At 41.7% G+C, this 24,978-nt stretch overlaps 1 protein-coding gene across 1 annotated transcript; it reads left to right on the top strand.

Moving 5' to 3' along the window:
• The first annotated feature begins 700 nt into the window (after positions 1-700).
• On the top strand, positions 701-4,127 carry LOC116220712. Its single transcript, XM_031568691.2, has 2 exons — positions 701-2,826; positions 3,849-4,127. Exon 1 carries the CDS (start codon positions 1,414-1,416, stop codon positions 2,812-2,814), a length of 1,401 nt encoding a protein of 466 aa, XP_031424551.1. The 5' UTR covers positions 701-1,413; the 3' UTR covers positions 2,815-2,826; positions 3,849-4,127.
• Positions 4,128-24,978: the final 20,851 nt, after the last annotated feature.

Below are 24,978 nucleotides of genomic sequence, written 5' to 3'. Positions count from 1 at the left end.
CAGCGAAGAAGTACTAAAACAATTTGATGCAACTGGCAGAAGGGCAATGCGTTTAGGCTGTAACCCATTATTTGCGCGCGTGTGTGAATGTGCGTGCGTTTTTCTCTCGCCTTTTATCTTTCACCTTTGAATAATGTAACTTATAAACACATCGGCCCAGCAGAAACAAACAGACAACCCAAGAGGCAACACGCATTTCTGGACAGATGAACAGAGGCGATTCATGCTCAATCAACTGTTGTTGTTATTGGTAGTGGTGAAGAGGTCAAGCGGAAATGGCTGTATCACCACTAGTTGTAATGAAAACAGCGCCACCTATCGTATCGGATATGACATGCTTTCGGCCAATGATTCGATTTATTCACTGCCATGTATATTGGGATAATAGCGCTTGCCCCAAAAGATAGCATAGTCCGACTAAGCAAAGATTCGAATTATACCATCATGTAAACACACTGACTGTTTCATTGAGAGAGTAAGTAGATGTATTATAGATGGCTGTTAGTTGTTCATCAGTGAAAGCACCCTCAAACTATTGACATTGGAAACAAGCAGTGGTTTTTAATTGCCGCTTTTCCACTGCAGGAACTCGGGGCACTTCCCAGGTGGTGCAAACGTTTACAGGAGCAGCCCCCTAATCGGCCCTTCCAGACTTTCTATTTCCATTGCAGTGCAAGAACTATGGACCTACAAGTGACAGCCTAATATTTTGCCTTTCGATCGCAACATCAATTCCGAGCATGACAAAGTAATGATATTTCACGTGTCGCAGCGGTCATAGACTTTTAAACCAGAGATTTTTCTAGATAACGTTACGATTACCCCTAGGTCGAATCAATAGTTGAATTTTGCTATAAAGTTGCTCAAATTTGATTAAATGGCTTCATGTAATTACTTGACCATCTCCCCCATCTTGTTCATTATGGGAATGACCCTTCTCATTACAGCGGCAGTGAAGGAATCCAGAGGGCCAATAATGGAGTCTGGCATTCGCCAACCTCCACTGAGAGGCTTTATGGATGACCTCACCATCACAATGGCAACCCATGTGCAAACAAGGTGGATCCTGAAGGCACTCGACGACGTGGCAACTTGGGCTCGAATGAAGTTCAAGCCAAAGAAGTAAAGAAGCATGGTGATCAGGAATGGTAAGGTTACAAACAGGTTCCAGCTTCAAGTCCAGGGGGAAGTCATACCACCGATTGAGGAGAACCCAATAAAATGCCTGAGCAAGTGGTACGATTCATCTCTCAAGGACAAAGGCAGTGTTTCAAGGACCGAGAAGCAGGCAGAAGAGTGGCTTAAAAAGATAGAGAGCTCAGGCCTACCAGGCAAGTTCAAGACCTGGCTGTTCCAGCATGGCCTGCTACCAAGACCAAGCTCCTGTGGCTCCTGACGATTTACGAGATACCTATGACAGCGGTTGAAGGGATTGAGAGGAAAGTCAACAAACATCTCCGCAAGTGGCTTGGTATTCCCCCAAGCTTCACGTCAGTAGGGTTCTACATCAGGTCGGGACAGCTACAGCTACCCCTATCATCGGTGGTTGAGGAGTTCAAGGTGGCAAAGTGCAGGATTGTGATGATGCTCAGAGATTCCACCGACGAGATGGTTAGAGGCGCAGGCGTCACCACAAGATCTGGGCGCAAATGGGCAGCAGCCACACAAGTGGAACAGGCAGAAAGCCTGCTGAAGTTGAAGGACATCATCGGGAACCCATGCACTGGGCGGCAGGGACTAGGGTCCACCCATTTCCAACAATGGACCAAAGCCGACCCAAGGCAGAGGAGAGTCATGGTCCAAGCCGAGGTCCGGCAGCTAGAGGAGGAGGGGAGATGGTCTAGGGCTGTGGAGCTTGGTTTACAAGGAGCCTGGACGAAGTGGGAACTACCAAAGCGTAAGATCACCTGGCCTGAACTCTGGAGACTGGAGCCTTTCCGAATCTCGTTCCTGCTCTGCTCAGTGTACGACACCCTTCCAACACCAACAAACCTGTACAGGTGGGGAATGAGGGAGGACCCACAGTGCAGGTTATGTGGGGAGAGAGGAACAATGGCGCATATACTGGCAGGATGCAAGACTGCTCTTAGCCAGGGGAGATACCGGTGGCGCCACGACAAGGTCCTCAGAGTACTAGCCGACATCTTGGAGCAGGAGAAACGGAAAAAGCACCAGCCTCAATCGAGAACAACACCATCCATCCAGTTCATCAGGGAGGGGGAGAAACCATCATCCTCCAAGAAGACCAAGAAGGGCCTACTGCAGACAGCACCATCATGGGAGATGAGGGTAGACCTTGGAAGGAAACTACACTTTCCCCAGGTCGTCCAAACTTCCCTGAGGCCTGACATGGTCATTTGGTTAGAAGAGGCCAAGAAGATCATCCTGATCAAACTGACTGTCCCGTGGGAAGAAGGATGCGGTGAAGCCTACGAGAGGAAAGCCACCAAGTACCAGGACCTTGTCCAACAATGCAGGGACAAGGGATGGCAGGCCTGGCTATTCCCAGTGGAGGTCGGATGCAGGGGCTTCCCGGCACAGTCTGTGTGGAATACACTCACAGCTCTGGGAATAAATGGAAGGGAGAGGAAGACAGCTGTCCGTAGGTTGGGGGAAGCCGAGAGAGCCTCTTGCTGGCTCTGGAATAGGAGGGAGGAGAGAAGCTGGGGACCAGGAGAAGACGGGCAGTGTCTGGCCATCACTGCCGGCCCGCCATCTCGAGGGCGTTGTGGTTTAGGGGTCGAATCGTCCAATGAAAGTTGGTCACCACCTGATGACATCTTCTCCTGGTCGAAAGCTACAGTCACTTCCTAAGTGACTGAAAGAGTAAGCACTTTATTGTGTATATAATAGATGAATGAATATACCAGCACCACTATGATTAATTAAAGCCTGTATTTCATTCAGTGACTGTAACCCCAACAAGTTAACTATGTAAGCTATACCATGTTTTCCCGGCCATAAACCACACCGTATATAAACCACATTACAGTATTTTATGTCATTTTATAAAACAATCCGTGTATTGACTGCACCTGTGTATTAACCATAGTTTATTCAATGTCACATCATCCTGTCAGTTGTGGTGCGAGTGCTACTGGCCATTTAAAAGTTGTATTGGATGGGCATTTCAAGCAAATATGCTTGAAACACACGCACACACACCCTTCCCTTCCTCCACTGATGTCCCATTATTTTTCTCAGGATTGTTTAAAGTCTGTGTGAAGCTATCTCACATCATCCATAAGTGGTTGTAATCACTCTGAGATGATTTTGAGAAATTAAACTTTGCTTCAGGTTATACGGCACACAGTGTTACTTGGTTGCTATGGTTGCCTAGATGCTAGTTAGATAACTAGCCAGATAGCTAAAGGAAACTTTTAAATAACCTTAAATGGTTTAAATGGCAGTTCCATTCCAGAGCTCCATGACATGATAGCTAGTTATTGGGAAAAGTTATAATGGGTGCCTGTGCAGCTTTAAACAGGTGTTCATATTAACATTAGTTCATATAACACACACTAGCAGCTGCCAACTGTGAAGATGGTTCCCTAATCAAGAGATAGCTAGGATAAATAAAAAGCTAAGTTGATTGGCGTGAGGCCTTGCATGGTTTACACACCTCTTGCAGAAGCTCGAGCTCTGTAGCATCCCTTTAAATAGGCTACAATTAGGTGGGAATACACACACCCGTTTCTTCATCGTGTTCTATCCCATGCTGTTTTTAATGGGATTCATATGTGAAAAAGGGAGAGAGACCCATTCACCTGGTCATTTTATTTTGCTGTATTCACCTGCTTTTAACAACGATGCTTATTGTCTTCCACTCACATTACGTTTAACCATAGGCATCAACCATCACTTCAAGCCCCACCCAGCAGTTCCATGGCCGCACAGAAGTACCTACCCCGGAGTAAGTACTTATATCGCCCCTGAAACTGGCCCTGAAAGAGGTCCTACAAGGGGAGTTTCCTGCAGTGGAAAAGCGCCCAAAGGTGTCAGTCTCCTCTAAAACTGCCCTCGAGTTCCTGCAGTGGGGAAGTGCCTTAGTGAGGAAGGGTGCCCTAGTATATACTGTCAGAGGCCATTGGCATAGCATAAGTGTCTCAAAGAAGAGAAGAGAATTGGTGCCGTGAAGAGATATGTTGGTGCAAGTTTGATATGGTGTACCATGAAACATGATAATAAAAGTACTGAAAAGGAATGTTATTGTAGTCAGTCAAATTATCTAATCAGTCTAATCTTGTATGAAGTGGTAGTGTGAGTTGGTCTTTCATTCTGAAGCAGAGCGATGCTAGAAAGAGCCTGAAGTTCCCTGAATATGGTCAGGCTGTTAAAAACGTCTGACATTATTTACATTTACATTTAGTCATTTAGCAGACGCTTTTGTCCAAAGCGACGTACAAGGGAGAGAACAGTCAAGCTAAGAGCAATAAAAAAGCATGGTGTAACAATAAATACTACTTTACATGAGAATTAGAAAAACAACAACCTAGAAAAGAGGAAAAAGAAGTGCAGGAATGTAACTGCTGAAGTGCAAGTTAAGCGCTAGTCAGGTGCCAGTTAGGAGGGGAGGTGCTCTCTGAAGAGTTGGGTCTTCAAAAGCTTCTTGAAGGTAGAGAGGGACGCCCCTGCTTATGTGATCCAACTACAGATTCTTGGCAGATTTGTTTAGATCCAGACATAGACACTCTGCATTCAGTCTCAGCCAGTAGAGTGCATTGCTATCAATGCGTCACACAATAATTTGTGTCTAATATCAGCTGTTCTTCACTAACGATTTATTTGTAACACATGCAATATTACACTCATTGAAATGATTTGGCAAAGTGTGGTGGCATGCTCTCAAATATGCAGGAAGTTACAGTTGGAAGCATGACTTCTGCAACAATTGCTCTACAAATTCCTTGTACAGTTCTTTAGTTTTTCCGTATTGGGAGTTATCTAATATTTATCTTGTGTGAGTGTATTGCTATCAGCAGAAGTCAGCAGAACAATCCTTGGGACTCCAAGAAATCCAGTATACTAGGAATCTGTTTCATTTCTACCTTCATATTCATATTTGGACTCAGCTGTCTGAAAATAAAACACGCAAGCTGCTCTTTATTTGCATATGTATGACTTGGAAAAGGTGTAGAATAAGTAACCACCTGTAAGGAATGAGGTGGGGGATGATAATTAGTAGTTGCAAATGAATGGAATGAGGTCAGAAACCTCCTCTGTCTGGGACATAATTATGTATACCCATCAGCTTTAGCTGTGCTGTTGTGCATTCATGGCCATTTTAGATGGAATGATCTTAATTGGAGTTGATTGTATTTTGAAACCGATTAAATACTTAATAACTTAAAATCAACGTTGACAACACATTGACCAGAAGTTCAGATGCTTAGCAAGTGTGCATTTTTGAATGCATAATCTTTAGTTGACGTAAAAGATAAGATTGTGGAGTCAACAAGATATCTAATATATAATCTTCATATTATCATTGTAAGTAGAGTGCATCAGATGTTTTACTATGTTTAGTTTAATTTGGTTATGAGTTTTTTCCCAGTGGATTCATAGAACATAAACAGGAATGGGTTGAGATGGGATGCTGTGTGTAGTGGGGTGCAGTTCCTAAGAAACTTGCGCAGGTGGAGCCAAAACACCAGTTCTGAAGAAATGTTTTCTGGGTACACAACTGACAAAAATAACGTATGTAACCACTAGATGGCAGCAGGACTCCAGTATAAATGTGAGTATAGTATGTGTGGTGTAGTATGTAGTAGTGAATTTGTAGAATCAATTGAGGGCACTCTACTTTATGCTGTATAACATATGAAGATCCCTCAAGCACTTTACATAGCACCACAGAGTATGGCTGATTTAAGAGATTCGGGGCAAATAACTGATAAGACATTGACTTGCTGTTAGTAAGTGTCATAACTAGTGCACCATATGAACATCTTATGACGAATTGGGGTGTTTTCCATTATGATACCATAGGACGCTGATTTTTGTGTGTATGGGCTTATTCCAAACTGATGAACAGAAAAGGCCTGGCATATGCAGGGATAGTTGTGTGTGTGTGCGTGTGCTTATCCAATTTGTATGGGTGTGTTGTGGCCTCCAAGACCATATGTATTAGCAGTGACACATCTGCATTTGGGCTCTCATCCTTGATTCGCAAGTGTAAAACATAAAGGTAGAAACAGTCTCACATTTATGCTGTTGGTGTCATCTCTTACAGTCTTTTTTCAAGATGGGGTCAGAACAGCAGCCCATGTCAGGGACATTGCTATGAGGTGCACATAGTTTGCTGCATTCACTTACAAGGAGATCATATCCATGTATTTCCTGAAATTTGCTTGATTTTTTTAAAGCATCTTTAATCACGAGTGAATCTAATCCATAGCTCACTCAATATATCAACCGTATCAGTCAGACAGTACCAGATTTCTGATTGGCTCAAGGTGTAGCTGAGAAGTAAGGTTTGTAGCCTGCTGTATGGCCTCAGTTATAGTCGTCATTGTTTGTGACAAAGTAGTGTATATGGAAATATGGATTGTTGTGTAAACAATATATTAATGTAGTGGTGTGCTATATTTTTACCTTGTTTTACACAATATTCAGAGTATAAAACCAGAGCGATACATATCGTGAGGAAGTGTAATGCATGTGTCTACCTGTACAAATGAAGTAGTATCTTGTATGCTATTGGTAACTATTGGCATTAGGACAAAGAGGCCCTGAGAGCTGGACTTTATTAAACCTTGGCTCGGCCCTTGTAATTTTGTTTTGCACTGCTGCAAGTTTCCCATTCAAAAAGGAAGCTGAAGTCAGGGTGAAAGGAGAGGATTTTCCTTCATGAATGGGATTACGCATGGGTACCAGGGAACAGCATGCAATCTTTTCACCTAATCTCCAGACTACCAATGACATTCATTATACTTTCTGGCTTGGTGCTCAATGGGGCTCAGGTCAATCCAATTACAATTGCCCTCCCGTGTCATGGTGAGGGACCCTCAGGTCGGCCCTTATTGTTTCACATGACGAGCTGGTCTGAGGAGCTATGTCTGACATTTGTAGAGCCTGCATCCCTAGAAAAGTAATTATTTTGTATTGGCCTTCTGGAAATGTCCTCTTCCCTTAAGCCTCTTTCCCAATCAGGCCCCTCATAGCTGTAAATTTGTTAAAATAACATATATGTACTTGTTTCAGGCCAAGAGGCAAGTGGGGCTTTGATCGAAGTTAAAATGTTTGTTTAAACATACTTGAAGGTTATTTCATGTTGAATGTATTTCATGACTGAGCACATGCAATATAACCATTGCTTTTTGTTTTTTAACTCACCTTAAGATATGACCTCAGCTCTCAAAATTGAGAAGAAATAGTTCTGTGGCACCAGGTTATTGTCATAAAACAGCTATTAAAATCAAACTGTTGAAGAATGTTAGCACACATTGACCACTTTGTTCAGATGGTTCTCCAAGAACAGAAAAGCTCAGTTGGCCCTTTTTAACCCCTTCAATTTAAGAGTGATGCAACCTTTCAGCCTATGGTCCGGCAGTTTAAACCAAAACGCATCTCACCGTAATATTTAGAAGAGTTGTCTGTAGGTAAACGATGAGGTTGAGATAAGATGAAACTGATATCCCGACACACTGGAGGGAGGGTGTGTAGAGGGACGTATCTTTTGAAGGCCTGAGGGGTGGAGTGCTTTGATTTAGTGTCAGGGACCAAGTTTATGACTCTGCTATTTTCCTCTCATTAGAGCAGCTATTTAACAGTCTTCTATCCAGCTGTCCTGCCACAAACCATACATTTCCTAGATAAGAAGCTATTAGTTCATAGGCCCAATCACCATGCTCACTCTCACTTATTTTTTTGTGACAGACTGTATCAAGACACAGTCAACATAACTAGGTCCAGTTAGCAGTATCAGCATTATTGGGTCTCAACTGAGGGTTGGGTGGTGTTGTATACCTCTCCAGCATTTCATCCATGTGAAATTCAATTCAATTCAATTCAATTTTATTTATATAGCGCCATAACAATACAATTGTCTGAAATGAAATGTTACAGATGACATTTATCTTGGGTGTCCCGTAGTACTCCCTGTTGTGTTGTGGGTCCTGTCTAGTACAGTTGAACCAACAAATAGGCCCTGCAAACTGTGAGTCAGCAATAAAATGAGTATGTACCTTGGCTTTGAAAGCTGCCAGAAAGGCTGCCAGATGGAAAACCAAATTTTTTTTTTTTAAATAAATCAAAGCAAGTGACTACATTTACAAACCTTATTCAGGTACTGTGACAGTTTTCTGTCTGATTTACTTGCAAACATAAATAACGGTTCACTGTCATATTAAATACCTGCTTAGTCACTGGTGAAGGGGTCTAGACTAATGCTACCAAAATGTGCTGGATTATGCTGTAAACTTCAGATATTTTATGCGGATGTGAATTGAAGTTGCCAAATGACTGAAGTTAGATAAGCCCTTCTTATCTTTACAGTGGACAGGTTTGCTTATAGTATTAATTAGGTTTGAATAGAGATCAAGTTTATTTTGCTGAGCACCATTGTCACTTCATAAAACAGCCAGGCTCACTTCTCTATCACATTCACTGGCGGCCAGCTGCCAAAACTGTAGCCGTGTAAGACAGAAGACGTCATAATGCAAATTGAATTATATTTTCATTAGACCACAAATGAAAACCGTCGGGCTGTTTCAGAACCTCTTTTATTTTCAATTTTGACTTCAGCTTGAGATCAGCTACTGCTCACGTGTCAACCCCGTGTAGCCATCACGCTTCATGCAAGTCCTCTCCAAGTATTTGCTCAGCGCTCTCCCACCAACCAGTGTGACCCTCTGAGTGCTTAGGCCCTAGGGCTGAAGCTCTGTTCAGCTCCTGTGCTAATCCGGCCTTTCAGGATTCGGGCCGTATAGCTTTGGCTTTGCCGTGATGTGAAATGAAACCAGTAAACTCTGTTCTCTGCAGATGTGGATTGGAGATTCAAGAAAATGTGCAGATTTTAAATTGTACATTGATGGTATGCATAGGGTGTTTGTTTGCTGAAAATACATACTTGGTTAAAGTCAGAGTTTCATATTTCCCTATCAATATTTGTCATATAAATGGCAATTATATTTGACACCAGTTTCAGTTATAATGCACACCTATGCTGACATGCCCATCATTTTACCCTCAGTGTCTATAGTAGATGCTGCAAGTCCCGCTGTCTGTGTATGGATCTATTGTGAGATTCATACTTTGCCAGTGCAATGATAAAAGAGTTTGAGACTCGACAATGTAATCTGCAGTACAGTAGGTTTACAGATACCTCCCTCTATGTTTCATTCCTCTTTTCAGCATTACAGCTCTTCCTCGGTTAATGTCAACCAGCTTGTGTGTGTGTGTGTGTGTGGTGTTTGGTGTTTGGTGTTTGATTTCTGGCCTGTGACGGGGGGTGACTGGCAGGCAGGCAGGCAGTGTTTGCGGGATCTCCTCAGAAAACAGAGCACCCCCTCGGCGTCCCAGGAAATCCGCCGCAGATGGACGCGATAACATCAATTCCTCTTCCTCCTTTGACAGAGCACAGAGGAATAGTAACCAGCCCAAACAGGATTAGAGCATGATGAAGATCTAGCCCTGAGTCAGAGCAACATCACACAAACATTGCATTTTCACTGCTGTTTGTGTTTGTATCACGGTCGGGCCCGAAGGGGTCAAGATTGTCATCTCATAGCCATCACACACACACACACACACACACACACACACACACTGGCTGTCCAGATCCTGCCCCTGGTTTGTTAATGTTTAACACTGCTCGTGCTGTCATGGATGTTGATGGAGTTGTACACACGGGAAATGACTCCGATGTCACAGCCGTCACACTTGTTTTAAGCAGGTTATGTAATGTAACTCTATCTGATTAGGGAGCTGATAAACGGACACATTTGGCATGGCATTCATTTGATCCTTTTCTGTGTATTTTTTTTCCCCTTTCAAATGTTGCTCTGTTTACACAAGCTTCCTGGTTTGATTGTTTTTCTCCGATGATAATGTCTTGGAAAGCGATTCATCTGGGTTCAGATATGAAGCTGATTGCCCTGTGCATAGCAAGTGGCATGATCGAGTTGGGGAAGATATTTCCTACGTGTAAACTTGAACACTTGAATTAATATACATGTGGCTTTTTTTATTCAAGCCAAACTTTGAACCAACCATTGCTGTACATATAGCAACTCAGGGCCTCATTTACTAACATTGCGACCGCAGCGCAATCAGCGCCTTTGCCAAACCGCATATAGTGCACGGTATTTTGCATCCTATTTATCAAACAAGAACCCTCGTCGCGTCATCTGCGCCTAACACCGCCCATTAGTGTTATTTAGCGCTCCGCTAAAATAGGGAAGAAAGAGCCTGCGTGTTCCACCATGGATGATGAGCTAAAATTAGAATTAGAGCTTTTGGTTCACGAGGTTACAGCAAACTAACCCAGGTAAATATAGAAACTCATAAATATTTCTCCGTTTAGCCCTTCCATCCACATTAAAAGTTGTGATCACTTTGAATTCAAGACTTTTATTGGTGAGCTGATTTTGGGAAATTGAACTTTTCAGCGAACATTGAGTTTCTGGATTGCTATGGTTACCCCTCAGGGTGCCTGTGCAGCTACATATTAACGAGTTTATGTTCACAAGTTCATATTCACACATATTAACATGAGTTAATTACACACAGGCAACTGCAAACTGTTAAGATGGTTCCCTACGATAAAAGATAGCTAGGATAGGTAATAGCCAGGTTAACTGCTCCATAGCATCCTGTTAAATAGTCTGGTAGGAATACACAACACCCCTTACTTTAAAACGGCGTATTCCAACACTGAAAACCAATTTACTTAGTTTAGTTAGTGTACTTCGAGTACAAGTACTTTTCCTGAATAGATACGCGTTACTCCTGCGCAGAAGGCGAGCACTGTACTCGGTGTGCTTGAACTATGGGTGAAAATACAGTTTAAAGTAAACCATACAATGAGCGGCGATTCTGGGCAAAGCGTGGCCGAACAGCTAGCTGGTGGGACAATTTTGTATATGCCTATATTAAATGATATATCAAATATAAACATTTAAAAAAAAATAACATTTCTGATGTTCGTACTTTTCAAATTTCTCGCAGGCACATAGTTTTCATTTAGCAGCTGATATGTCATGCTGAAACACCTCTTGTTTCGTTACTAATACATAATTAGGCACACTTTACGCATCTCCTCCCATCTCTTTGCGATGAACACCCACTTTCCCTTATACCCTCCCAGCAGCGGTAATGTAAAGTGCGCCACCTTTGTAAATACGGTTTTATGTTTTTACCCGCTATTTTACGCCTGAAACGGGCGCAATCCTGTTAGTGAATGAGGCCCTCAGTGTTCTTTAGTGTTCTTGATGACAAAAAGAACAGTTTGATTATTTTGTCCCTCTTTTAAATATTTTTTGGGGGATTCAGTGTGTGTTTTCTATCAGAATGTGACTTATAAAGTCAAACAATGTGATATGATTAATAGGATAGGCGCAATAAAATAATATTCATCCTCTGAATGTAATCTCCCCAAAAAGGTTGTTTGACCTTCAGCAATCCAGCAAGACCAAACTGCTGGAACTATAGTATTTTCTGTGATCTCACTGAAGACGTAATAAATTATATTTACACTGTAGAGGCTCTGGTTTTACTGATAATTAAGTTTTTGCAAACACAATTTGAGAAATGACCCTTGGTGCATTTTTTCCTGACTGTTTTGTGACTCACCCTTGCTACATCTGACTCATATGTAGTTTGAAAAGGACCTGTTTTAAAGGCCTCTTCCTCTTAGATATGACCTCAGTGGCTTGGGTAATAGTAGTATAATCAGCACGGCATAAACATTTAACATTTTTATTTGATGAGGCTAATGTCAGGATGCCCAGGGAGATACTGGCTAGCTAGCAATGCGTGAAATAACCCCCTTCTTTCATGACCCCTAGCATATGTCAACACACACTCGGAGCAGACAAAACAAGCTGCAGTAAAGAAAACAAAAAACAGCTGTGCGGAAACATGTGTCTTGTGTACTGTTAAAGACAAAAACACTTTCAGTGACGCCTGGAAGAGCGATTGTAAGAAGCCAAAGGGTGGGTTTTAGTAGAGTGAAACATGCTTTCACATACCCATAGCTGTATTCGTCTTCTCCATTTAGGTGGACTTAAGTCTTAGTTTTTGAAATGTTGTCAGCAGTGACAGCAGCATGTAAATATGGACCTTGTAGTAGATGATTTTCTTTTGTATTGCTGCAAAAATAAAACAAATGTGATTTCCTCTGGTTGCTTTCTTTTCCAAATATGCTGTAGGCCTACGTGTGGAAGGTGTAAATACTTGAATTTCTCACAAGATTTTGATTACTCTCAAAATATTAATGCCAGAAATCTGAATCTGAATCTGAAAATGAAAATGGCCTAATGCAGCCCAGTCATTTAACCTCATTCCACCAAATAAATGGAACCTCTTCAACATGACCTTCTGACTGTGTGAGCACCTGGAAAGATTTCATGAAAATCTGACAGGTCATGAAAAAATAACTGCAGTTAGTGTTTTAAGACCTTTTGTGATCAGGTTCAATAAATGAGGTAATACAAATTTTCATGAACGTTAAGATGTATGCATATGATGCTGTAATCCAGCAATACTGATTAAGTGACAAATTGCAAATAGAACTTAAAATTAATGATGTAATTTGTCAGTACTGTTAGACTGTCTAATGATGTATCATCATGTACTCAATGCATCAAAATGCATCTGATGTAGTATTGAATTACTTTAATTCTAGCTTTGGTATATATAATACTTTTTTTTAGTTTCAAAATCTTGGCTGTTTACAGTATATACGTATATATACAGTATATATACACAGAAAGAAAGTGACTCTGAGATGATGTATAAACTCTGAGTTTATACATCAGTTAAAGCACTGATTCAAGAACAATATTCAGATTGTTAAATGTTGAACTGTAAACTGTGAATCCACACAGGAAGTTCAAACTTATCCTTGTCAATATAATAGTGTTGGTTATTCAGTATGATGACACTGGCTGTATTATTTCTCTAAGATCTTCTTCAGGCTCATGAAAAGGAGTCAAGACCTTCAGCTGAAATACCTTGGATTGTAAAGGTTGAAAGCCTGAATTTCTGAGTCTGAATTTTGTGGTAATGGTGTCTATTTACATTGGACTAAGTTGGAAATAATATGTACAAGCTCTCTTTTGTAGGCAGAATAACAACATAAAAGCTTGAGAACCTGAACAACCCTGGTCATGGTCCATCTAAATCAATTTCCCTCTAAGATCGAATTACACCATATCTGAGTGTTTTCCCTGTCTGGAGACTCCCTCAGTTCAACTACAGGTCTATAAGATTTAGGAACTGTAACAAATCTTCTCAGAATTAATTTCATACCGTCTCTGAACTCTTCAGGGATTCATAGTTACTGTAAACAATGAGAATGATCTCATTTGTGCTGGCCCCACGAAACAAAACATTGAGAAGTTTTACGTACTGTAGATGAACCTTGAAGCCTAATGGACAGCTGTAACATCATGCCAACACCACATGGGAATATCTAGTAGTGGACATAAATATATGTATGGTTCTATGTCCATGCTTATACTGTATGTCCTCCTCTTTCAGGTCCACAAAACTCAGACAGTTCTGAATTGCAGGATGTTGGATGTCACAACAAATTGGAGGGTACACGGACGTCAGCATAGAGCCTTGTGTACTCTGATGAAATCTATGTCGCTCGGACCCTAGAGACCCCCACGTACTCACGGATGCAAAAAGTGTAACACTAGCATAAGATTCTTTGTATGTATATACTATGTTATGATATTCTGCCATGTTCTTAATTGTTTCCCTTCCCCTTCTGCCACAAGCCCCCCCTTTTCTATCTCTACCCGGCCGGCCATCAAGCAGAAGGCCCCACTATGTGCCGCGGTTCTGCTTAAGGGAGTTTTCCTTGCCGCTGTCGCCATTGTGCTTACTCTGAGGGGGTTTCAGGCCCTGGGCTCTGTAAAGCGTCTTCAGACAATTTTATGAGAGACAATTTTATTTATTGATAATTTTATTAGAAAACATGGACAGTTGAGGCAAGTGTTTTGGTTGTGGTGGAGCACTCGGGGCTGTGGCCACCAACAGCTAAGAGAACGTATGGAACTCTCAGGCCTCTGGCCTCATTCTAACCCTCTGAGTTCCCTCTGAAATCAGTGGCTTTCATTTGGAAAAGCGGGTTGTAGGTAAGGACCCTCCTCAAAATACCACCTTAAAACATTTCACCTCTCATAAGTGCCTGTGGTAACTTTCCTCTCTCAGGCCTTGAGTGGTCATGAAAACAATAGTATCTGGAGCCAATGTAGTTTGCAAGCAGATAACAACAGGAAGGAGTGTCTGGTGGTCCCAAATTGTGAAATGTTGAACTGAGGTTAACTCCACACCATGCAGAGTAATAATTGCCATGATATATTCCTGTTTCACAATACCCTGGACCAGCACCATTTTTGTCCTAACTTGTGAGGAAGCCCACTGATTTACTCAGTGAGTTCAGAGAGGCATGCTGCTTGCTGTGAGATGATGGATGTGCCTTTGTGCTACTCTGGGCCATTATGGAGTTGAAACAACTTTAAGAAGGACAGATGACCCTTTGGAGGGTGTTGGATGCACACATACCCTCTCTTTTCACGAACATCAGTGTGCTCTACTCCCAGTGGGATTACATCCATTTCCCTCTGCGGACTGGGACTCCTGATTCAGACATTATAACTCCATCAGCTGTACTGTAGCTGTGCTGAAGATGAGCTAGAATGCCCCTTCAGGCAGGACAAAAGTGGAAAAACTACACACATCTATACACACCAACAACAGCCACCATGTTTTTTTCTCCACTTTGTAAATATCTGTTTGTGTGCCCAATGCACTGACACTAATTTAAAAATAGAACTCTCTGTGATAGAGCTACTCTTCAGACGGACACCCCCACTGGACACGATATCTGGTCCTTAATCACTGCAGTACTTGTGTGGTCTTTGGGTTCTTCAAGAGATTTGTTGCCTCTGATTCCTCATGGACAGATCAGCCTCATCTAGATTGTGATGGGCAGTTAAAGCCTTCTTTGAAGGATCGACAGTTCTGACATCCTCAGGTACTGAAAGATGGAATTGAGGAGGGAGATTTCAATTTCTCCCCCTTAGCCCACATCCTTGAATATTTGGATTTCTCTGGTCCGGGCGTGGAGGTTTTGCTAGTAGTTGAAGGAGAAAACAGGAAGCTCGTGCCGCACATCGTGCCTAAACTGCCCCCAAGAGAAGACATGCTTTCTAGTGCAGGGAGGAATTTTGGATTGCTAAGCACACCCTTGGTACCCACACATTGTTTTTTTTTTAGTTGTTTAATAGCTTTGCACCGGATATGGTTTCTTTTTCATTCTTTGAAGCACTCCAATTTCAAAATGCCCTTTGAACCAAAGAAAAACAAAGTTTACATTACAGATGGAGAAATATATTTTTTGTCCTCACTAAACCCTTGTACAGGACCAACAATATTGCTTTTGTTAGACTAACAAGTTTTTACCAACAATAATGCCATTGGCCCTTTTTTTTGTTATTACATTCTAACCCATTTTTGTTCCTCTCACACAAGAATCAAAAGATTTGTTTTTTTGTATTAACTTGAAATATTAACTGTCAAGGGATCCATACACTCTATGTTGGAAAACCGAAGTGGAAAAAGTCTCTCCCTCACTTCGTTTCCTCTAAAAGTCCAACAAAAACAACCGCAGGGAATATTTACTGTACTGAAGAAGACCATTGATGCCTGACTTCCTTCGTTACACCCCAAATACTCCCTCAGCTCGTGAGGAAGAACCCCACTGTGACCCTTTCTCTAATATTAGTCTGCTTGCCTTAGTGCTGCCCTCTGCAGCGATGAGAAGCACGGCCGGGTTATCAGATGGCTGGGCAGATTCCCAAGGGATGACCCAGCAGGAAAAGGAGAGAATAGCCAGAGGATTAATAGCCTCACCACTGACTGACAAAACCCTTGCTTGGTACACATGGACAGTGGCAGTTCCACGTCACGTAACCGAAGGAGAGTGTTTGATTTTCATTGACATTCACGTCGTTGGGGGAAGTAGTATAAACTTGCAGTGTGCGGGAACTATTTCCTGAGTAAAGCCTTTCCAGTTGTCTGTGGTTTCTTTTGAAGTTCATAACCAGGAACTGTAGCTGGAAATGAGGGTAAATTGTTCAATAATAAGTTCTTACTTTTTTCCTGAGGATTGACCAAGAGAGTATTTCATACATGTCTTTCTGTCTGTTTTGCCTGCCTTTGATTCATGCTGAAGGGTATGTTCTGGCCTGGGGTGAATATCCCTGTATTACTGAGAACATTTAGTTAAACCACAGCTCCGTGGTTACCAAAAAGAATGTGCTTTAATAAATTAGTCCCTCCAGGATTTTGCAATTTTTTGCGATCAAAATTGTGGTGGTGATTTCAAAAAAATGTGTGAGAAATATTGCTGTGCATAACCTTAACATCAAGGCTTATTTTCTGCGTCGAATTCGCAAATTGTGGAATGGGGAAAAACTAGAGGAGACTTGACAGGTTGATTGAAACTACAGATAAGGAAATGTTTTGATTCATTTGGAACATATAAATAATGACCAAAGCTTGGTGACATTTCATTGATGAGCAGTGAATACAGTTCCCAATTGTAGCTGACCCCCAAATTAACCTCTTGATAACAACACCTTCTCTGTTCTCACCATGTCTTTATTTTCGATTCCAAGACATCATCAAACGGAAAGATTTTATCAGTACGGACACAAAGATTAGTCCTCTGCAATTGGATTATAAGCATAAACAACCCTCTCAATATGAAGAAGCCAACCGAAAAACTCCCCCAATCACATTACAGCTCCACAGAGCATCCAATTAGTCAGTTGTCTGCGGAGGGCCAGCTTGACTTTTATTGGCTAAACAAATTTGATGAAAGTTTGTGGTTTTGACCTTTTTGTTACATTAAAGCTCTACAGGAGGGTTGGGCCGGCAGAGAGAGATAAGGCTGGGGAAAATGGCAACATGAGCCAAGGCTTTATCTGCGTCAAAGATCATCTGAGATTGAGGAAGAAGAAAGTGCTGCGGTCGCTGAGACTCTCGAGAGGTCACCTCTCATCAGTGTCAGCGGTGGCAGAAGTAAACGAAATAAAAGATTTTCACCATTCCGAAATCACGTTATTGACTTATTTTAATGTTCCTTTTCCATTTCCCCATCCTGTACTGGTCGCTGCTACAAGACCTGAACAGAGATAAAACAGAGTAGTTAAAGCAGAAGGAAACCCTTATGCAATGCTGAAGAGAGAAAGAGAGAGAGAGAGACAAGACAGTGGAGAGAAAATGTCATCAAATGCATCCAACAGGCTTCGCCCAATGCAGATAATGGCTTAAAATCAGGTTGCTGGATGTTGTGCCACAGTGCACATCATTTAAAATAATGATAATTCATAATTATAGATGCTGTAAACTACGTTTATAAAACAGATCTATTTGTGTGGTTGAAATGCAGTCGTGATGCATTAGTATCCATAATACAGTATTTCATTGTGTACATTGTACATTTATAGGTCCATGATTCTGGCGAAGGGTTGTTGATATTTGAGCTCAACAGTGAAAATACACCTCCCTTCCATCCTCTTACAGCAATGTGTTGATTGGCTGGAATTGTCTATGGCTCTTTCTTTCTCTTTCTCTGTACATTTCTATATTTGTCTCCCGTTTCCTGAGCCAGGACTGTGCATGAACACCAGAGTTCTTTTGAGTGCACACACTGAATGGACAGCTGTATGACTGTGAGGAGCAGTTTGCTGAATTTGATGAAAACAAAGTGTACTGAATTAGCATCACGGACTCTACCTTTTAAATTGTTTTGTGTACATAGACATGGGCACGTATCTGTCCTTTGCAAGTGATTATGAAGTGTACTGTTGGTATTGGCCGAAAGTCAAGAACTTTGTTGAGATAAAATAGTATATTAAGCGTAGTAGTGTTGAGATATAGCAGCTGATGAGTTGTTTCCTTTGTGAAAGCGTGTTGTAGGGCGAGTTACACTGTGGTGATGTGTGGGTTGTAGAAAAAAATAAATACATGCCCCTGAAGTTATAATGAAAAGAATAACAGTTCTGTACACTTGTGAGTAAGTGAGTGTGTAAGAATGTATACAGGATATGAACTCTTGACTTCATGAGCTCCACTAATGTGACTAATGCAGTGTATCCTTGTTAGGCCACCTAGGAGATGATTGGCTTAGACATGGTTAATGTATGTATCTCCTTAAATACTGCACTATTTCATCTTGTGAGATTCTTATCAGGCTCATTGTTATAAGATTCTGGTATTCAGTGGAGGCCTTATGTTGAGGTAATGCAACATGAAAAACTACTTGGAGAGCTAAAGGCACTTTGTGGACATCTTTCCTATTTTTCTACAATTGCAAGACTTGTCCAACCAAGACTGGATGTGCACACTTATGTTATATTAAACAGTCAATGAGACCGTGAGATGTACTGACTTCAGATTGGGCTGCTCCATGGAAGTCTGATTGGTTTGATACCTTGTGTCAAACAAGCGACCATATTGACTTGGTTAGGCATCCGGAAATTCCCTTGTGGGTGAAGTATTTACCCCAGGATGATATTTTGGTGGTAAATACTACTCATTTACCCATTTCACCAGAATGTTATTTTGTCTATTTTAAGCAGTATTTTTTGGAACTGTCCAGTTGACAGTAGTCAGCCTCATAGGCAGCACCACCTTAAAACATCCTAGGTAGGCTGTGGTGGGCGAGAGGTACACCACAGCTTTGGGCTATGCCTGTAGAGCTTATCATGGGGAATGTCACATAATGGTGTTAAACCTCACTTATGTATGCTGTGGAATAGAGTTTATTTTGAATAATGATAATAATGATGAAGGGCCAGCTGATTTTGCATCTTGTTAGGCTAATGAGCATTTGTGGTGTGATGTCGGCATTAAAAGGTTGTTTACTGTGAAGCCAACTTCTGTTGGATTTATTAGGAGGTGTTCTGGATTGAGTTCACTAACGTACTGAATTTAACTAACATACGGATAACATGGAGTGCAATTTTGTAAGGGCTGTTTAATTTTCTACTAGCCTGATACACCTGCCTGATACACCACCTGGTATCATGGTCTGTACGCGCAGTTCAAAAGCTCAAATCGACCGTCTTGTCGAGGATCAACTGTACCATTCAGCAGCTAGTGGGGACTAGCTTAGGGTTCTGTTGAAGACGTTCAAAATGACTATATGTTTTTGCAATCGGTAGCTGCTGCAGTTTACATCACACCTTTAATTGAAGTAACATAATTGAAAGAAACATTAAATTCTTATCATGAAACTAATATTTTTCTCAAAAATATGTCTGCCACAATTATTGGCACCGCTTCATTTAATATTTTGTGCAGCCTCCCTTTGCCAAGATAACAGCTCTGAGTCTTCTCCTATAATGGTTTATGAGGTTGGTGAACACATGGCACGGGATCTGAGACAATTCCTCCATACAGTATCTGCAGATCCTTCAGATTCCGAGGTTGGCGCTTGTGGACTCTCCTCTTCAGCTCATCCCACAGATTTTCTATGGGGTTTAGGTCGGGGGACTGTGATGGCCATGGCAAAACCTTTATTCTGCAGTTTGTGAATCATTTTGAGGTGTGCTACGGATCATTGTCCTGCTGGAAGGTCCAACCACGGCCCATTTTAAGCTTCCTGGCAGAGGCTGTTAGGTTTTCATTTAATATCTGCTGGTATTTGATGGGAGTCCATTATACCATGCATCCTAACAACATGTCCAGGGCCTTTGGAAGAAAAACAGCCCCACAACATCAAAGATACGTCACCATACTTCACAGTGGGTATGAGGTGCTTTTTTGTATGGCTATCTTTCTGTCTACGGCAAACCCACCTTTGATGTTTGTTGCCAAAAAGCTCTATTTTGGTCTCATCTGACCATATAACCCGGCCATATAACCATTTGCAAACTGTAAGCGCTTTAGTTTGTTGTTGATTGACAGCAGAGGCTTTTTTCTGGCAACCCTCCCAAACAACTTGTGGGGATGTAGGTGGCGTCTGATGGTAGTTTTGGAGACTTTCCGACCCCAAGACTCAACTAACCTCTGCAATTCTCCAGCTGTGATCCTTGGAGATTTGTTTGCCAGTCGAACCATCCTCCTCACGGTGTGTGGGGTAAATGTACACACACGTCCTCTTCCAGGCTGATTAACATCTCCTATCGCTTTAAACTTCTTAATTATTGCCATGATAGTGGAAATTCAACTGTTTAGAGATGTTCTTATATCCATTTCCTGATTGTGCAGATCAACAACTTTTCGTCGCACATCTTCACTGTGTTTTTGGGTCTTTCCCATAGTGATGAATGACTAAGGGAATTTGGCCTGTGTCACCTCATATTTATAACCCAGTGAAACAGGAAGTCATGGTTGACCACTTAAGAGTTCCTAATCAAACAGGTGAACTTAAAAATGTAAAACATGACTGGAAATATACTTCAGTTAGATTTTAATAATAAGATGCTCTAGGGGTGCCAATAATTGTGGGACACATGTTTTGGAGAAAAATATTTATTTAATTAAAAAAGCCTGTTTTGCTCATATTCACTAAGGGTGCCAATAATTCTGGAGGGCACTGTATGTTTCAAACCAGTCACAGTGGGGGGTGCTTGTCATTATTGAAGATATAAAATTGATAAATCGATGTGTGAATTTCATTGTCAGTAAGTGCAATATTTCTTCTACGTCCAACTCATCTCAAATGACAGATGCTGACTGCTATATTGAGCAAGGATGAAACAGAACTGGAACTGATGACAGAGTATATTTTAATTAGCCTTCCCAAAAAGGCAGTGTATATGGCATCATGTCAACCCTAAGCCAATTGGATAAGGGCTGATTCAATCTCTTCACATTTAGTGAAGGTCAACACCCATTAGGATGCCAAGGACTGTGGCAAGACCATATTCAAGAAGTTAATGTGTGTGTGGTTATACCAGGCTAGTTTCCTATAGAGCACCTGTCGAAAATACATTTCACATATTAAGCCAAAGGTTTTCAAGAACAACAGAGCAGGGGCTGTCAAATCCAGAAGAAATAGTTTTCCACCTCAATTAAATCGACACAAAACTTAACTAAAACGCAGATGGAACAAGAAACATTCCTCAATGACTGCTAGCCCTCAGTTTGTTTAACTGAACACTCTGTGAATCTGGGGCTTATTGTCAGAGTAAGTAGCTTATTTCCCTCACTAGTGGAGCTCTCGCTCTCATGTCTTGCTCCCACACACATCTCTGTCTGCAGCTCAGTGTGAGAAAGTGGCGCTGGTGTAAGACCCAGACCTCTGGCCAAACCGTTTGATAAGCTCCTGGAGCCGTGTTCCTCTGGCTGTGGCCATATCAGTATGGAACAAGAACAGACACTTCCCGTGTAAGTGGTTTAGTGCAGGCACTGATTTTCCTCCTCTTGACTTTCAGGTTAGCTAATTAGCACTCTCTTCTAGTCTACTGTTAGCCTATGAGTGTATATGACTGCAATTGAGAGATAAGAAGACATGATATGATCTTTGTTTGAAGTGTCCATTGTTGTGTTCATTGTTAATTAAATTACATCATTAACACTGCATAAATACAATAATTCAGATTTTCATTGTGCAGGTTAAAAAGAAATACAATAGCTTAATATCCAGGCCATAAGTTATATGTTTGTTTCATAGATGTACAAATAATTCTATTTATCCTATACAAGCTTATTTATTTATGCACTATGCCCATGCATCCCATATTGACTTTATACAGTATATAAAGCAAAGAATTATGTTCAAATAATAATATTGAAACATCCATACAAAATATCGCATATATAATGTTGCACATTCAGGGCCTCATTTACTAACATTGCGACCCATGGACGGATTAAGAAACCACGGGCCCCTGGGCCTGGACATGTTAAAGGCCCCCCCCCCCTTCGCGGAAAAAAAATAGTGCACTCGCAAAACACCATTAGGCGTATATATATTTTACCAACAATGTGTTGGATTTAACGGTTGAATTAGATACTTTGGCTATTTGGCTATGGGAAGGTAAACAGGTCAAAGTTTACTCTGTAACATCCACCTCTGGTGCACTGCCCTGCTATTGTTTCTGACATTACATGTGACAGGGCAACAGCCGAGTGATTCTTTTCCAAATTGAAACTGATTAAGACCTACCTTAGCAGCATGGGGCAGGAGGGGCTGAATGGGCTGGCTATCCTGTCCATTGAAAGAGCAAATCATGCATCACCACTTTTATGTTTGAAAGGCGTCGTTCGGCAAGTGTACTGTGCCTCTGGCTGTGCTGTCAGCTTGTAGGTCTTGACGTTCAGATTCTGCGCCTAAACTAGCTATATCGTATCGTCTCGTCACATGATCAAATAGAGACTTGACCTTGGCGAACAAGATACATATTACCCAGCAATCATCATTGCATATCTGTATATGACAAAAATAACAAATTAAATAAGAAATTATTCATTTAATTGAATCGGCTTTTTAATAGTTTCTATAGTGTATGTACGATAAGCATATCAAGGCTGTGTGCTCTCTCCTTTACTCTTCTCCCTCTACACCAACAACTGCACCTCCAGCCACCCCTCTGTCAAACTCCTTAAATTTGCGGATGACACAACCCTCATTGGACTAATCTCCAATGGGGACGAGGCAGCCTACAGAAAAGAAGTTGACAGCCTGGTGGCTTTATGGTGCAGCCAGAATCACCTGGAGCTGAACGCCTGTAAAACAGTAGAGATGGTAGCAGACTTCAGGAGGAGCCCAGCCCCAACCATCCCCCTCATCATTTGTGACTCCCCAGTTAACACTGTGGAGTCTTTCAGATTCCTGGGAACAATTATGGCACAGGACCTAAGGTGGGCGGAGAACATCACCTCCACAATCAAGAAGGCCCAGCAAAGGATGTTCTTCCTTCGGCAGCTAAAAAAATTCAACATGCCGCAGAAAGTGATGGTCGAGTTCTACACAGCCATCATTGAGTCAATCCTCACCTCATCAATTACCATCTGGTTCGCTGCCTCTACTGCAAAGGACAAAGGCAGACTGCAGCGGATCATTCGGTCAGCCGAGAAGGTCATCGGCTGCGACCTGCCTTGTCTCCTAGACCTGTTCCACTCCAGGACCAGCAAGAGAGCATGCAAGATCATCGCTGATCCTTCCCATCCCGGTCACCACCTATTCCAAAGACTCCCATCTGGCAGAAGGTTCCGGGCTATAAAGACCAAAACCTCGCGCCACCTGAACAGTTTTTTCCCCACGGCAGTGGCGCTCACAAACAAGCCCCCTGCATCACACTGACTCTGGGTTTGCCAATTCCAATTCACAATTATTTATTATTATTTAATATTCTGTATTTGTCTTTTATTCTTGTTTTTGCTATTTTGTTGTTATGTTATGTGTTTTATGTCCTATGCACCAACCACCAAGATAATTTCCTGTATATGTAAATATACTTGGCCATTAAAAGAATTCTGATTCTGATTCTGACATAATTGTGTTATAAATTGCTACTGACGAATTCCCCCTAAAAGTTATGAAAACCATGACAGAGACAGGTTTGCCATTTTGAGGGAATATATAGCATAAGGTATCTTCGATAATCTATATAAAAATTCCTTGATCACTGTCGCATTAAATTAGCGACTCTCTGACATCCATATTTTCGAAAAAATGTATAAAGAAGGGTTTGCTTTGCCTACGAATCTTCCGCGCTGGCTGCATTGTCTATAGTTACGCCCCTGGCGCACATGCTCATTTTCTAACACAGCACAGGTACACTCAATTAAAGCCATTAGCAAATTAACAAAATACACCTTTTTCAACCACAAATAAGAGATACATAACAACGACTTCATGCAGAGGCTCTGGCTTAGGGGCCCCTTGCGCTCATGGGCCCCTGGGCCTGGGCCCGGTAGGCCCGTTCGTTAATCCATCACTGCAACCGCAGCGCAATCTGCGCCTTTGCCAACCCGCATATAGCGCACGGTATTTTGCATCGTATTTATCAAACAAGAACCTCATCTGAATGTGTCGACGCCTTACCAGCGTAATCAGCGCCTAACCCCGCCCATTAGTGTTATTTAGCGCGCAGCTAAAATAGGGAAGAAAGAGCCTGCGTGTTCCTTCCGCCCATGGATAGAAACTCATAAATATTTCTCCATTTAGCCCTTCCGTCCACACTAAAAGTTGTGATCACTTTGAATTCAAGACTGTCTTTTATTGGTGAGCTGATTTTGGGAAATTAAACTTTTCAGCGAACATTGAGTTTCTGGGTTACCCCTCAGGGTGCCTGTGCAGCTTCATATTAACGAGTTTATGTTCACGAGTTCATATGTATATTAACATGAGTTAATCACACACAGGCAACTGCAAACTGTTAAGATGGTTCCCTTAGCTAGAGATAGCTAGGATAGTTAATATCCAGGTTAACTGCTCCATAGCATCCTGTTAAATAGTCTGGTAGGACGCTTGAGAGGCTATAACGTCAAAATAAACATGGAAGGTGAAATGAATATGCTGCTCTGTCTCTACAATTTACTTACCGGTAGTTTAGTTATTGTACAAGTACTTTTCCTGAATAGATACGCGTTACTCCTACGCAGAAGGTGCACTGTACTCGGTGTGCTTGAAAATACGGTTTAAACCATACAATGAGCGGCGATTCTGGGTAAGACGTGGCCGAACTTTTCCCGAACAGCTAGCTGGTGGGACAGTTTGTAATTTTATTTGTTTGTATGCCTATTAAATGATATATCAAATATAAACATAAAAAAAAATAA

The sequence above is a fragment of the Clupea harengus genome, chromosome 6 (genome assembly GCF_900700415.2).
Source record: "Clupea harengus chromosome 6, Ch_v2.0.2, whole genome shotgun sequence".
Lineage (NCBI taxonomy): Eukaryota > Metazoa > Chordata > Actinopteri > Clupeiformes > Clupeidae > Clupea > Clupea harengus.
Note: the sequence above shows the minus strand (reverse complement) of the source record. Positions and strands in the feature narration are given on the sequence as shown.